The sequence below is a fragment of the Acanthaster planci genome, linkage group LG01 (genome assembly GCF_054643075.1).
Source record: "Acanthaster planci isolate LZ-2023a linkage group LG01, COTS_SCS, whole genome shotgun sequence".
NCBI lineage: Eukaryota > Metazoa > Echinodermata > Asteroidea > Valvatida > Acanthasteridae > Acanthaster > Acanthaster planci.
The window spans coordinates 27686360-27702255 of NC_141777.1; the positions used below are offsets into that span (position 1 = coordinate 27686360).

General features: G+C 39.4%; 3 protein-coding genes across 6 annotated transcripts; 2 read left to right on the top strand and 1 right to left on the bottom strand.

Annotated features, from left to right (window-relative positions):
• The first annotated feature begins 294 nt into the window (after positions 1–294).
• trpt1 (tRNA phosphotransferase 1) lies at positions 295–6572 on the top strand. Of its 4 annotated transcripts, XM_022227496.2 has the most exons (8): positions 295–443; positions 1847–1931; positions 3347–3516; positions 4165–4263; positions 4521–4593; positions 5075–5131; positions 5595–5702; positions 6432–6572. In XM_022227496.2, exons 1-8 carry the CDS (start codon positions 429–431, stop codon positions 6449–6451), a joined length of 627 nt encoding a protein of 208 aa, XP_022083188.2. In that variant the 5' UTR covers positions 295–428; the 3' UTR covers positions 6452–6572. The 4 variants fall into 4 exon arrangements, with proteins under 4 accessions (XP_022083188.2, XP_086992354.1, XP_022083187.2 ...); XM_087136228.1 differs by lacking the exon at positions 5075–5131; XM_022227495.2 differs by lacking the exon at positions 6432–6572 and having other exon boundaries at positions 5595–5725.
• pdcd2 (programmed cell death 2) lies at positions 5265–10204 on the bottom strand. Its single transcript, XM_022227494.2, has 4 exons — positions 9642–10204; positions 8859–9091; positions 7340–7456; positions 5265–7083 (listed from the first exon to the last, which is right to left on the bottom strand). Exons 1-4 carry the CDS (start codon positions 10177–10179, stop codon positions 6922–6924), a joined length of 1050 nt encoding a protein of 349 aa, XP_022083186.2. The 5' UTR covers positions 10180–10204; the 3' UTR covers positions 5265–6921.
• Positions 10205–10397: 193 nt separating this feature from the next.
• LOC110975186 (uncharacterized) lies at positions 10398–15735 on the top strand. The gene is made up of 3 exons (XM_087136237.1): positions 10398–10556; positions 12977–13109; positions 13504–15735. Exons 1-3 carry the CDS (start codon positions 10500–10502, stop codon positions 13620–13622), a joined length of 309 nt encoding a protein of 102 aa, XP_086992363.1. The 5' UTR covers positions 10398–10499; the 3' UTR covers positions 13623–15735.
• Positions 15736–15896: the final 161 nt, after the last annotated feature.

Genomic DNA, 15896 nt, shown 5'->3' on the forward strand with positions numbered 1-15896 from the left:
TTTTTAAACATTACGGATTACCTATTGGTACATCATTAAGTGCCTATTCCCTAAAGGAAAGTTCGGGCATAAAGGTGGGATGGGCACAATGGGATTATCCCTTGTGCTTTAGCTCCACTTGTGACCCCTATTCTGGAAAGTCTGAGTATTTAACCACAGGAACGTCCGACAAAAGATGAGGTATTTTCACGTGGGTATGGCACCTGAGTGGAGGCACTTGTGCAGACGACGGATTTTGGTAAGGACCTCTTTTGCAAGTTGGTCTCTTGAGGGCGCACTTTCTTTGTTTACATCGACAAGACTTCGGGTACCCCGTGGTCCCCGCGACTGTGATTGCGTAACACTTGTACAACTTGTTGCGTACTTGTAATTTGTAAGGGTACGCGCATCCTGTAGACAGACACCAACCATTCAGTGAAACTCAAGAGATGTCAAGAGCAGAGGTAAGCACTGATTACTACTTGTTCTAAGGGCTTGCCTAAGAAGAAAAATCGTGCCTTTCATGGACATGATATAGGCATGACAATTTTGGGGGTATGGGGCAGTCACACGTCGGCGCTGGTTGGGCTTTGACTTCCAACCATGACTGAATCTGAATCATATATATGTATTTTCAAGACATATATATGTAGTTGGCTAGGCATCCGTCAGGAAACATCAAACCAACTAATATTACTATTTTATAAGGGGCCTAATCATTTCTGGTAATAACACCAAAGATTCCTCAAAAGTGCCCTGTAGGGACTCTCGCAAGCCTGAAGAAACCTGTAGAGAGGAGACAGTGAGAAGCAGTTACAGTTTTGGAGGTGGGAGGAAAACCCCAGAGGAATATTCTGGGTAAAACCCATGGAATCAAGTAGGGACTGAAAACCCAATCCACTTGTGGACCGGGCCAGGATTCAAACCTGGGACCACAGAGGTGGAAGGCGAGGAAAGAACCACTACACCAACCCGACTCCCCTTTACTAACTTTACTTCTGTGTAGTGACTTCCAGTTTATCAAACCTATGTCAAGGATCAATACTGGCTTCTGATGACACTGACTGTTGCATAATGCGGATCAATGTCACTTTAAAAAAACTTGCCCTTTTGGCTTTATCATGTGTCATTTACTGATGTCCATTGCAAATACATATGCGAGGTAGATCTTCAGGAAAACCCCAACAAGAAATGTGTTCAACAGTTTATGTTGCACTCTGTGTTGGCAACACGCGGTGCGGCATCTCCACGGGAGACTATGGCATGCACAAGTATTGAACACTGGCTACGACTCTTCACCGCTACCTCTTTTGATAAAAATTCGAAGCCGCAGTCGCAGCAGACAGGACTGGCTTATGGCTACCCCGTCATGCGCCGCCCATACCATCCCATGTATTAACTAAATTGATACACTGGGAGTGCTGGGTGAACGTTCTGTACATGTACATGTTCTTGCAGTCTACTGGACTATCTCTGTCTCTAGTAGACTGGCCTAGATTGACATGCTCATTCAGCCATGAAGGTGAATTTAATAGCAATTATATTGGGGAAAGATTTCCATACACAGATATCACTTTTGGTTAGAAGTCTTTACACAAACTCTATGCATCTGAAAGTCTCATGTTTTCTAATTAAAGGCTTTAGCATTTTCCCTGCTCAATAAGACTTTTCAGGACATTTTATCACTTTCTGATCGTAAGCCATTGAAAGGGCAAATTATTGACGTCTGGATATAAAACTTTTATCTTTGGTTCTATGGCGACATCTTTAATATAATAAAGTGAAACTTACTGCATACACTTTGAGAAGTAAATGGACCGGGTAAAGTGGCTTTTAATGTTTTGGGGAGTTTTGCATTGTCTTGCAGAGGAGTAGAGATGTTCATCTCTCAAAGAAACTGACGTTTGTGCTTCGACACAAAGCAGTGGAACTTGGCTTTGATATTGACTCAGGTAGGATTGTGTTGTTCTTTTTGGTACTCTGCCCTTAAAGTTACTCCTCTGTCAACCAACATTAACCCAAATCTTCAGTCCTAACCTAATCCTTACTGTACTTCATCAGTCTGAGACAGAATGTGATCACTAGCCTGCAGATATTTGTGAGTTTCTGAAGATGGTCATATTTCAGTGCAACATTACTGTAAGGATTACACTCTGATCTCCACTACGTTTGTACAGTATACTCATGTCTATGCAAATTAAGGTCATGATGAAATTTGAATGAAGATGATGGGTGACAAAAGGGCATTATTCTTGATAAATTACACATTGACACTTGTTCAGAGGATGGTTAGTATTTGTTCCATTTGATGTCCATTTACAGGTTTTCAGGTCAGATATCCACACTTGTACAGTAATCATCAACATAGACAGATCATATGTCAAGAATATAATGTGGAGTCCAAATGGGTCATTCAGATTTCAAGTAGGTATCATAATATACAAATAGGTCAATCAGATGTCCACTGGATGGGTCAAATATCTACATAGAAAAAGCAAACGTCCACTAGGGAAATCAAGTGTTACATAGTGATTTTAAATGAGTGGATGTTTGAAATGATCAGGATTTGAGATGATACTTTCACCCAAGAATCTTGGTACATATTTTTGTAACCAATTCTTACTAAGGCCTATTTCCTTTCTTTACATCAGTCTTTGAAATGCCTTCTACATGAAGTAATTAATGTTCGTTTCAAAAATTATTCTAAAATTATTTTTAAATGAAATTTTACATCTATCGTGAAGTCACTGCTTGCCAGTGTCCGGAATCTTCTGGTAGGATATATTGTGCTTAACTTCTAGAGTCTTCAACACGATAGCTACCTAACATTTGCTTGGGATATTTGAATGACCAATGCTGTGTTTGATGTACCTATCAGTGAAGTTATGCACCAGTGGTCACTTGGGTACATAACAATTTTCTTTATGTGGATGTTTGATTTCCCTAGTGACGTGAATTATCGATTGTGATATCGACGCGGTCAGGTGGACTTTTGGTGGATTTTATCCTATTGTGTGGACGTTTGGTTGGCCTTTTGACATTTTAAATACCTAATTTGATATTCCGCCTAGTAATGTGGATGTTTGACCTGAAAACCCTATACTTTAGTTTTACATGTACTTTGCTTTCTGCAGTATCTTGCATTCGATTATGATAGTTGCATTGATTTGATTTCTTTAGATTATTGAATCTGGTTAAGTTTTAAACAGGAATTGAAAATTTCTTTTATTGGTGCATTGACCAAAATTTACATTTGGTAATACCTGTACTTAATGAATTGGGTAGGCTAAGTTTCAATCAACCTTTATGCATTTGCCTTTCATCAATGTATTTACCAGCATATTTCGGGATTGTTGTTTTACCTTAGGAGGCTTCATCAATGTGGATGATCTCTTAGCTCATCCGATGTTCAGTCATTTCACTGTGGATGACATCATGAGGGTGGTTACCAGTAATGACAAGCAGCGCTTCTCCCTCAAAGAGCACCCTGATTCAAAGAAACTTCAGATCTGTGCAAATCAGGGACACTCATTCCAGGTGGGTGTCAACTGCTCTGCTGAAGATCTGTGATGCGGCAGACCTATTACAGATGGACACGAGTTACCTTTTCAAGTTTCTGATTCTGCATTCGGCAGCCAATAAAAGTGTACATGTATCTCAATGTTTCAAGTACAGACAAAGATTTGATTTAACGTCTGAAGACTCAAACCAACCAAAGTCAAACAGCAACGGCTCAAACCTGATTGCTGGGCTTGATTTACATGTACATGCTGAAGTTGTGCAATCAAGTCACAGCCTCAAGTTAGAGACCCAGATCTGTGACCAGATTAACAGATTCAAGTCACAAACCCTTATGTCATACTTGATTTACAAGGCCACGTCATAGGCCAAGCCACTGACTGAAGTCCATGACCGGAACATACCGTAAGATTTAAGTCACAGACCCAGAGGCTAGACCCAATTTACACACCCAAGCCATAGACTCCAGCAGTAGACCTAAGACTCACATCATTGACCTAAGTTATAGACCCCTGTCAGGTACAGACATAGCGTGGAACTCTAGACAAGTTATGTATTTTATAGATGTGTTTTGTAATTTCTTTAAAAGAAATCCAAATACAAGAGGACCGACATTTTAATGACCAACATTTTGAATGACGTTTTTGTGCACAATCTTGATTTTAGTTACCAGACTTGGAATTGGTGTCCATCACTGATCCAACACAGTATCCAACAGTCATTCATGGTACTTATCTCAAGAACTGGGACTCTATTAAGCTACAGGTAAAAACTGGAGATGGTTCATAAGTAGTGTGATTTTATAGAACTCAGGTTTATTGAAGAGAGATACAGATCACCAGATTAAGAATCTTTGTTAATTTGAGGAATCTCATGTATTGAAAATAACAATGAGGCACTCGGTTCTATCATCAAAGCACCAGCCATCATTTAGCAAAAATTGTTGGATAATGTTAGAGTCAAAATGGGCAATTTGTATTCACTCTTGGCAATTGTCTTCATATCTTTCATATCTATGTTAGGGTTTGAGCCGTATGAAACGGACCCATGTCCATTTTGCACAAGGAGAACCAGGAGAGAATGGAGTGATAAGTGGTAAGTGATAATGGAGGCCACATCATCAATTCAAACAACAAATATTAAGACTGATTGTCTGGGAAAATGCAGGGTTTAAATCTTAACCCAAAATTGGTGGCAGATTTTTTTTTTATACTTGGGTCCCTGCGTAGGCGGGGTGAGGCTGGTAGTCACTGGGTTACTGTAACAAATGTTTCCAGTAATAATCTGCTAATCCGTCGCAGTCTTTAATATTTTGCTTAGAGTTGCTTAGTGATGCAGAATATTTTGAAGGGTAATGAGGGCAATTTATTTTTAAAATCCAAGTCAAAGAAACTTATTTGTCAAAGTGCCGTTCCTCAGGGACACAAGGAGAAATCCCGTTTTAATGCGCTATTTGAAATTATCCCATTGGCCGATAAACTTTAAATTAAAAACTAGACAAATTTTCACAGAGTGTTGCTCAGATAGTCCATACACAGTTCCATCATGTTGGAGTTTTATTTCATCTGCTTGTCAGGAATGAGGCGTTCCTGTGATTTGATGATTTTCCTGAACCTTGAAAAAGCCTTACAAGGTAATATTCGGAATGTGTTGTTGGCGTTTTCTTGTGCTATCATACATTCTGAAACACTTGTTTACATTTCTTAGATATTTAAGTAGCACCTACGATGCTAATCCTGAAAAGGTTTAGAACATAAAGAGACATGTCAAATGGACCTCTGAACTTTATTTCAACTTCAAACCTTCGAGTACAAAAGCATTTCCTCATGTATTCATACATGAATTAAGTGCGGAATTCATGTGATGGTTTGTCTTGAACTGATTACTTCTTGTCAAATTTTCTAGCAAGGTAAGAGTTGAGAATACTATAAAATCAGCCCGAGAGTGATGACCAGCAGTGAACAAAAGTATTTGAGTGTTAATTGCCTATTTGTCACAGCATCCTTTACTATCCTGTGAAGTAGAGATGCACGTTCACTGCACAGCTTCTCTTAAGAAGATAATTTCCATAATGACTCATTACCTTCTCATTGTAGGCGGTTTGTCATTTTTCCTCTCCAAAAATGGAGTAATCCTTTGCCCAGGAGACGAAAACGGCTTGATTCATCCCAGATACTTCAAGCAAGTAATGCAGACTCAACCACGTGAGTTATTGTCATGTACTTGATATGGAAGTTTTTCAAGCAACCGTGACATTGAAATTAGTGTATTACTGCATCAAATTCAATAGATAGAACCAACTGGAAGTGTTCACACATCACAAGGTTTCTTGTGCAGCCATATAAACTGACTATACAGATCTTAGTTGTCTGGATGTTTAACTTAATTTTACCCTCTGGAGCACAGCCAAACACTGTCAACTCCTCTTTTTATCCCAACAGATCTAAATTTAGTATAAACTTAGCATAGTGGGGTATAATAGTGAAGCTTGTGTTTACACTATGTAATAACCTCCTAGGAACTAAGTGGAACATGAGGCCGTCTCAGCATATTTAATACTGTGCTGTAGCCATCATCAGGAGACTAGAGTTGTCCTCACGGAGAGAGCAGAGCATTGTTTCAATGAGTAGATGCCTTGAAGTGAAATCTTGTGACAATCTCTGGTTCCATGTTGAGACCACGGTAACTATTAGGACATCATGGAGTGACATCACAGCAAGTCAATTAGGCATGTCAAAAAAAGCAACGTCATTCAGGAACAAAGCACACGTGTGAGTCAGCATAGGGCCGCGCTGATAGAGCAGACCTTGCACAGGCGTCCGAATGACCTTGGATGCACTTCATTTTGGTCATGCGCTGCTGGAATACCGAACAGGCTCACTGGTTTTTACACTGCATCATCCAATTAATACATTTCATACTGTCTGTCACAGGTCGTGTCATGCCTCTCTGAGATGCTTTGGGCTAGTTCTTGTCATGGATTGCTTGATGTCCCATGCCGTGCAGGGCAACACAAGGAGCAAAGAGGTTGCCATTCAGACGAAAACCATTACCAGTGAAGGGAGTACATATAAACTATAAATGCTCCAGGTCAACTCAACAACAAACTTACTTTCTATCCAATCCTGTTCATATTGTTCTGGTTTTTGAAGCCTAACAAATTGCCATCATTTTTAAAGTGTGTTTATTTTATTCTCGGGTTCATACAATTCAACCATTATAATATTTGGGGCTTTAACAGGCTTTGTCAGTGTTCCTTAATTAAGGGTCACACCAAGGATGGCAAGCAAAGAAAGGTTGACATAAAAGCTCAGTGGATCAGTAGATTGCATTGGATTTGAGTACATTGTACTTCGTAAAGGAGACAGAGACAGGCAACCAGGTCCCTCTGGTGCCTCTAAGATCTGCCAAAATCTGACCCTATTACTCGTCTGATACTGCAACATCTTGCTTCCACAGGAACTCTGGCAGGTAGGCAGACACTCCCTTGCAACTCTTGGCACAGGTGTAGATTAGGAGCGTGCCCCAGTCTATGCTCTGCCCTAGACTGTCAACATCTAGGTGTAGCAGTAGTTGAGGCATCACCTAGACCAAGAAAATTCATTGACAAAAAATCGGAAACTATCGCATGTACGAAATGTTAATATGGAATTTATTTTAAAGTGTAAAGGAGATTAGAAGTCTATATTTATAATGAATGCAGTCATTTATTACATAAGGGTATTTTTACTCAAGTTGGAATAAAATATATGATAAAGCCTACAGGTGGAGAAGTAGCGTATTTGTGGTGGATTCATTGTTGGGATTTTTAAACTGTTACATATTTCTGCTGGCACTGTACCTGAAATTCAAACTGCCTTGCAGAACCACAGCTGGTGCAGGGTGGAATATCTTTTTGCTGCGGTTGGTTTTCAGTTGATATTAGGAGTGGTTGGCCTCCACGCTGATACCTGATGACCTACATGCATAAATAGACATACAGAAACAAAAATGTGGGTACAGCTCTCCTGCTATGTCATTGTTTGAGATTTGGATGAAGGGAGTGCCAGAGGGACTCGTTGGAGAATGGTTAACGAAGTACCATTTCCTAAGCCTCTTTGCCTTGTTGGACCTTTGGTCCCATCATTCTGGTCAGACCTTTTGGAATACAACGTGTGGAGGACTTTGTCCCCTGAGAAATCCATGGCTTCATTTTAAAAGGGTGCAAAATTCCCATGAAGCATTGTTGGCACATTTATCCATGTCTCTTTTCCAAAGTCACCAGAAGAAGCAAGCATTATTTTCAGAAGGTGAACTTTGACAGTTCCGATAGTTGTATTCTCGGTCCACATTGAAACTGGACAAGCATCCATTTCCAAATACGGCAATTTGTGTGATAGGAGCAGCCAGGGTTTCGTTAGTCTTGGGCCAAGATGGCAGAACTTGATAGTGGACTCGATCGAGCATATGCCGCGCGCGCCGATTTCTATTGCGCCCTCTCGTGACTTCATTCCACCAATCGACGGCTCGTTCTCCTACAAACTGTTTAACTTTTTCTTTAGATTTCCAGACGAACCAATCAGCACCCAGGAAATTCCAGTTGAATCTGTATGTGATGAATATGGATCAATGACCCACAACACATGGCCTACATAACGGTACTGTACATTGTACATCGTAGACCATACCACGCGATGTAATTTGCATTACTACACGACGTGAAACGAACGTACTACTAAAGTACTAATACTATCACCGTTGATAATTGCCACAGTCGATGCATTGGAACAAGAAGCGAAGAAGTACGGCTGTGAAAGACTTCATATAACAAAACTGAAGAAACAAGCTGACGCCATTGAGGCGGACCTGCTACAATGCTCCCACGGCCTGTTTTGCATCCTATTTTGCATCCTAGGATCAATTGTGAATATTCATATTAAACTAATATTTTGCATACAAAAGCCACGCCTTGGATTGGAGGAGATTCCCAAGAGGGTAGAACTAGCTGTCGATTGGTGAAATGAAGTCACAAAAGGGTGCAATAGAAATGAGCGCGATTGAGTCCACTATCAAGTTCTGCCGTCTTGGCCCAAGACTACAGTTTCGTCAGCTAACATGTACATGTGCATGCAAGTTATCACTTGTAATATGCCACTGCAGGTTCCTCTAAACATAAGCATGAAAATTTCACATACAAAATATTCATTGAAAAAATTGCGACTGAGAACCAAAAGAAGTAATATAAGAAATTCCTGCTTTTCAGTGCTCATTCATACTCAAAAACATTATTTCATTCTGTTCATTACAACATAAGTTGACATATTGCATCCTCTGGCAGTGCCATTACCATAACTTCAGGTCTTATGGTCATCAAACATTACCTGATCTGGCTCATAGTCTGTACGCTTCTTAAACTTGGCAAACTGTCGGTCTTCCTTGCTCTCTGTCAGTGCCATCTTCTCCAGTTCCTCCACACCGAGTCCCTGTCTGTCTTCTGCAACATGGCATTCCTCTGTCCCAGTGTCATCCTTGTCTTCGTGACTGTAGTCTTCAGACTCTGTGACCAGCTCAAATTCTGGAAAAAGAATCTTTTCCTTTCCTGTGGCTGCTAAACCTGTAAACAGTGTTTGAAACAAGTTTAAATTCATACCAGTATGGAGTGAAAATTGACATTGTAAGGTTTGCAAAACTGCACTTAACACGGTCAATATTCCCAGCACCACCAAGCTCCGTATGGGGTAGCATGGACATCCCAGAGTTTTGCAAAATGGCAGGTAGCAACCTATGAAAACAACTGCAATAAGCCTTATCGCAAATACTGCATGGGTGATTTTACACAATGGTAGAAAGGCATTGTGGGAAGGAAAAAGGAGCAAACATTGCCCCCTTTTCCTTCCCACAATGCCTTTCTACCATTGTGTAAAATCACCCATGCCGTATTTGTGATAAGGCTTATGAACGTATGCACATATGTACTGATCAAAGAGATGATTATGTAATCCGATCCTCAGACAGGCTGGTGCATGCGTACATCACCATGGTTGCTATTTTCATCGGTTACTACCCACCATTTTGCAAAACTCCTTGATGTCCGTACTACCCCATCACCATACGTATTTTAAAGCATAATTAATCATTATGAGCCTACATCATGGTTTAATTACCTGTTGCTAATGAACCACACTCCTTATTATGTCCAGCTTTCCAGTCAACAAGCTGGTGTTCCCGGCAGCAGTAACTTTTCACATGACACTTTGCACATTTCTTTCCCCCAAAACAGCCGCACACTTCACAGAGTAAACCCTCGTCGGCTGCGCCAAGACTGCTGCCAGGGCTGCTGTCCTCGTCTGGTGGTTCATAATCATAAAATTCATTTGCCCTGGGAAGCTGACTCCTGTATACAAGGAAAGCTGAGTTGCTAGCGTGTGTGTGACAAGCTGGATCTCTACAGCAGAAAATAAACACTGTCCTGTGGAAACAGGTGTCCAGTTCAGAAATGGGGCAATACACTTGCATTAGAAATACGCAAACAATGCCACAATTTCTACATTTTAGATTGTCGCTGTTCGGAACATCTTTCATTGATAACCAAGCAGGTTTACCACCTACTTTACTTGGGAAAAACCGTCTCGAAAGTCTCCAGTTTTCTGCCTTTTCTACGAAGCCTAAAGTGATTTCATTCTTGCCCATGGGCGCAGCCATTTTGACAGACGCTGGTTTTGATTTACCACTGTCATACAGAGTAAATTAGCAAACACTAAAAATATTAATTTAAATAAAAAGTATCTATAATTTGCTTTAATATAATATGTAAAGTCTTTCATATATTATTTCAAGACTTTTAATACAGGTTTTACAAAATAGATTTTAACAACATTTTAAATCTAAACAACTTTTACATTAAATAAGATTTTTCTTCAACAGCGCCCTCATTGTCATTGTAAACACGGCCGAAGAGAAACTGAATCTTCAACTCCAAATCAAGTGTGTCAGAATCAGCGAGGACTTGAAATCTAAAAATTATGAGTGCCCTGCAAAATGATTCGTGGAGGTTGGGAACGCCAGAACTGATACAACAGGTATACAGTCATTCTCTTAGTATCAGAATTTTTTATTGAATCGCTGTGGACAACATTGGTCGGACGGCCGGGTCGGGTGTGGTGTGACTCATTCTTTCCAGCACGGAGGCCTGGCCTAGCTAGATGGAGGCCTTCTGATCTACAGTCTTTACTTTTTACTGTACTTTACTTTATTTCCACACACACAAAGGTGGAGGGACCACTAGGAAGCACAGCTTGTCGAGTAGGGGCTCCTATACAGACATAAATGGACATGTAGGACAAAAACATTACAGATAAATCATCTACATATAACAATTAACAAAGAAAAAATGTATAAAGACGTGTACATAATTTCATAGACAAATAAAATAATAAAACCTGTAATCTTTACCTGTAAGGCTCAGTTGTTTCCCTTGTAATTATTCAGTAAGCACTTCTTATATTTCTGTTCAAATAGCGACAAGGTGGGTAAATCTTTTAATAAACCTAATGAGTTCAACAGCTTGGGACCCTCATGCTTAACTGTTTTTGTTGCAAGTTTCGTCACGACGGTGTACATGAACCATACCGCACTACCCTACTGTAAAGTGGGCCTAATGCACACGGGTACTGTGGTGTAGCTCTTATACTTTATAGGCTGGCGGCGTGAAGTTAGTTACATAACATAGTCCTTGTTTGACGTTACATTCAACATGTTCTACTTGTTCAATGTTGAACAAGTGACAAGTAACCATTTGATATTCAACATGTTCAACATTGACATTCAGTGAGAGCTCTGGATGCACACCCGTCAAAGTCCTTGCTAGCATTCTGGTTAAAACAGAAACGAGAGAGTGCGAAAGTAACAAAAAACAATTCTGTTGTTGGTGTTTGACCCTGAAAATACCCAGATTGCCTCTGCGAGAGAGAGTTGTTTATGTATACATGTACATTTACATCACGGTGAAATGGCATATAGAATGTCAATAAGCTACATGTGAATGGATGTGCATGGTGGGGCAGCTTGTTTTTTGTTTCTTTTGCACTCCATCATTTCTGTTGAAACAAGAATGCTAGCAAGGGCTTTGTTAGGGGTGGGCATTCGGATCGCTTGCCAAATGTCAAACTGTTAATTATTCAACGCTGAATATCAAACTGGTTACTCATTCAACGCTGAATATCAAACTGGTTACTTGTTCAACGCTGAATATCAAACTGGTTACTTGTTCAACGCTGAATATCAAACTGGTTACTTGTTCAACGCTGAATATCAAACTGGTTACTTATTCAACGCTGAATATCAAACTGGTTACTTATTCAACGCTGAATATCAAACTGGTTACTTGTTCAACACTGAATATCAAACTGGTTACTTGTTCAACGCTGAATATCAAACTGGTTACTTGTTCAACGCTGAATATCAAACTGGGTACTTATTCAACGCTGAATATCAAACTGGTTACTTGTTCAACGCTGAATACCAAACTGGTTACTTATTCAACGCTGAATATCAAACTGGTTACTTATTCAACGCTGAATATCAAACTGGTTACTTGTTCAACACTGAATATCAAACTGGTTACTTGTTCAACGCTGAATATCAAACTGGTTACTTGTTCAACGCTGAATATCAAACTGGTTACTTATTCAACGCTGAATATCAAACTGGTTACTTATTCAACACTGAATATCGAACGAGGACTACATGTAAGTAACTACTTTCACATCGGTCACAGAGTCTTGATTGATGAACTCTTCTACATGTACTTTTCTTACTAAACCAGTGGAACCCAAGCGAATTTTTTAACTGCTTTCAGTCCCGGATTAATTGAATGATTTGTTGAATATTAATTACAATTTTTTGAGGCAGTATCTGTAATAGCCTATGCCTTTTTCTCAGGAGTAGTTTATTACATGTCGAAGTTGGCATTTGTAGGTAGGGCACCCTTGCTTTATTTACTCTAAAAAGACTTTGCCACCTCACAGAATGTCATGTAAGTGACTCATTTTTTTTTACAATTTGCATGACAGTTTTGGAGAAAATATGTGATCGATTATTGAATATTTGAATATTATTGTCTGAATTAGAAAATTCAAATGCAAAATTCATGTAAAGGAATGGAAATTTTTGTTGTAAATGAGAAAAATTGCGCTATGGAGGCTTTTTCCAAGCAGATTCAGATGAAAAGTGACAGAAGTCTTACAATTCAAAAGTAACTTATTCATTAAACAATTTAAAAGGAATAGAAATTTTCATGGCTGGAGATTCTCCTAGATGTGAGAAGCTATGATATTAATTATAATGTACAGTCGTGTGCATTATTGCCACTGATTTTGTATATTGTTTATCAACAATCTGCCAGTCGGTATGACCGACTACTCCGATATTCGATCAAATTGAAGGTCGAATATTCGAAAAGTGAATTATTCGAATTGACTCAGCCCTGTTGTCATTGCAGATAGCCATGCTAGCATGGCTGAACAAGGCTGAGAATGGCGAGGAGTTCTTCAAGTTGGTCTCAACAGCCAGGGTGTGGTATGAGCTTTACCAACGGGTCAGCCATAATGATGAAATTGATGCTTACAAGGCAAGTAGAGTATACACAGTACATCTGGTTTACTGTAAAGGTGCTGTTTAACAGCTTTTTAGGGCTCTGGGAAGTAGAATCTGACACAGATTAACACCAAGAGTACCACCTGCCAATCGCCATTGTAGCCAAATGGCAAATTTGAGTAGTCAGTCAGAAAACGACTGTATGTAACTGTGCATATATAAAAGCAAGTGGCTGCAGAAGTGGACACTTGGATACATTTGTGGAGACTATTCAAAATACGCAAGCTGGAACCCTGAATACCTATACCCCAGAAGTCTTTATACCTGATGTTTTCTGAAAACTGATGGCATTGTACAGGAGGTAAAAATGCTTTGAAAATTGGCGTTTTGCTGAGCTGAATGGTCACTTCATTGTTTGTTTTTCACAGGCAGAGACTGTCTTAGCGATTGCAAGCTATGTGAAGAGTCACCCTCGTGCATCTCGAGATGAACTGACAAAAGAGATTGAGAAGCAGATCCAGGCATTTGCTGCCAAGATAGAGGCCCTATGAGCTACATTTGTTTAATGCCTTTGTATATAAATAGTATAGTACTAAATAGAATCCCATGTTTTACTATATTATTTGTCTATTAATGAAGTCTGTATTAATACTAAATATGGCATTGTTGTCAAATTTTCACAAATTCATCACAGTTTATCTGTCTTGAGTTTCAAATGAAATGCAACAAAGGCATTTTATCCATTGGTCACCCTGTTACTACTTCCTCCAGACCTTTTGGACTTGAGAGGGAATTGTGACAATTTTTACTAGCTGAGCTGTTGTACTGTGAATCTTTGAGAGGCAGCTGTGATTGAATCCTGATAAATTAGGTGTACGTAAAGCTGGAATACATTGTAGAGAACAATCAAGGGCCAACACTTCATGATTCAGACACAATCGTAAGCACTGAATACCTGGTCCATGGTACCGGCATGGTATTTGTTGCAATGTTGTAATGTACATGTAGTATATCTGGATTGCTTGTCATCTGTTGAGTTGCCTTAAAAACAGTGCATGATGGAGAGTATGAAGCCACCATATGACACTGTATGGGGGGTGATGTTCATGATATAGTGGTACATCTATAATATGTCTTACATTCATGCAGAATCTCGCATCAGAATGGCATATTATGGGTTTTTTTAATTGTTTTTCCTTTTTGAGTGATATTTAATACATTTTAGTCGTTGTGAAGTCCGAAAAATTATTCATAATCCGCTTAAATTTTTTGCTCCCCACAAAAAGTGTGGGGCATGATTCAATAGCCCACCCCCCTTAAAAAGAAGGGGGATATTGGCCCCCTCCTTGTTGATGCCAATGGGTGCATTCAATTAGCTTACACGTGTACATGTAAGTCAAACTTACACGAGAGCATTCATTTAGCCATCACGTGATTTTCATGCCTGCCCTGGTGTCAGCCACCACTACCCCGGCTGGCGAGCGGGTCTCTGGAGGCTGCCTGAGTGTAATGACATCACGGATGGACTGTTTGAGCATGGATATGATTGAACGTGGCGGGGACTTGACCTTTTTCCCAGAATACCTTGGCGAATACACTGCACTGTTCGATTGGCCTCATTTCAAGGCTTCCCTTGCGTGCAAGTATTCAGGGAAGCTAATCAAACGCACCCTATGTGTATAACAAAACATACATGTATATCTTTATAGCATTCAGATTTCTGAAGCACTCTCTCAGCACTTGGCTGTGCAAACACTCAGAAATCATGCTGGCTACTGCTGTGATTGCAGGGTCTTTGTGATGCCTGTGTACATGGAATTGAAGAAACATTTGTATCCTATCTCTAAAATAATGGCATTGCATGGCTGTGAAGCATATGCATCCCTTGTGTTCATAGAGCAGTCGCTTGAAAACAAGCACTCGATTCACATGCCTGAGTTATGACTGGTTACTTGCTGATGAATTTTGTTGTATGAGCTGTGATCGTTATTGGCATGCACAGTGTTCAATACAGAAAGACATGCACACTCATGCCAACATGTGTATAAAGGAACAGAAATTTTCAACAGGGCAAGAAGTATTGTTCATTTCTTAAATCTTGCTAAATCGTGGCTGGAGATACTCCTAGATGTGAGAAGCTATTACAATGATTATAATGTACAATTGTGTGCGTCATTGCAACTTATTTTGTAAATGGATTGTTCAACAACCTGCTGGTTGGTATGACCGAATATTCAGATATTCGATCAAATTGAAGGTTGAATATTCAAATAGTGAATTATTCAAATTGACTGGAGCCTATTCAACCGTTTATTTGGGCTACAGTGAACAACTGGTGCATATTGGTATTTTAATCTTTCAAACTTACGCACAGGACTTCATTTGATCCATCAGGATTAGGGTTTGCTTTCAACAGCAGCACACTTACTCCACTTGTTGCTCAAGAGTTATATTAATTTAATTCTGGAAAGTGTTTACGTGTATTTTGTCTTGGCTGCAATTGTATATGTATAATATTTTAATCATTTCTGATTTTTTGATTGTATCAATCCTAAGGTGTATTTATGTATGAAACCAGTTTTTTTTTTATTTCAAAATAATTGTCTGCTTGTAACAAACTATACGGAGTAAAAACAAATAAAAACACTCATGTGCATATTGCAAGTCATTTGCACTTAGTTTTGATGTCTTTCAAGAAATTTGACCTCCTTGACATTTCAATTCCAAGAGTCAGAACATTTCAAAAGAAAAAATCGAGCTTTTTTAGATTTTAAAGTTGCAAGTGTGGTATTCATAATTGAAAATGAAACTTCTATTTTGCTATC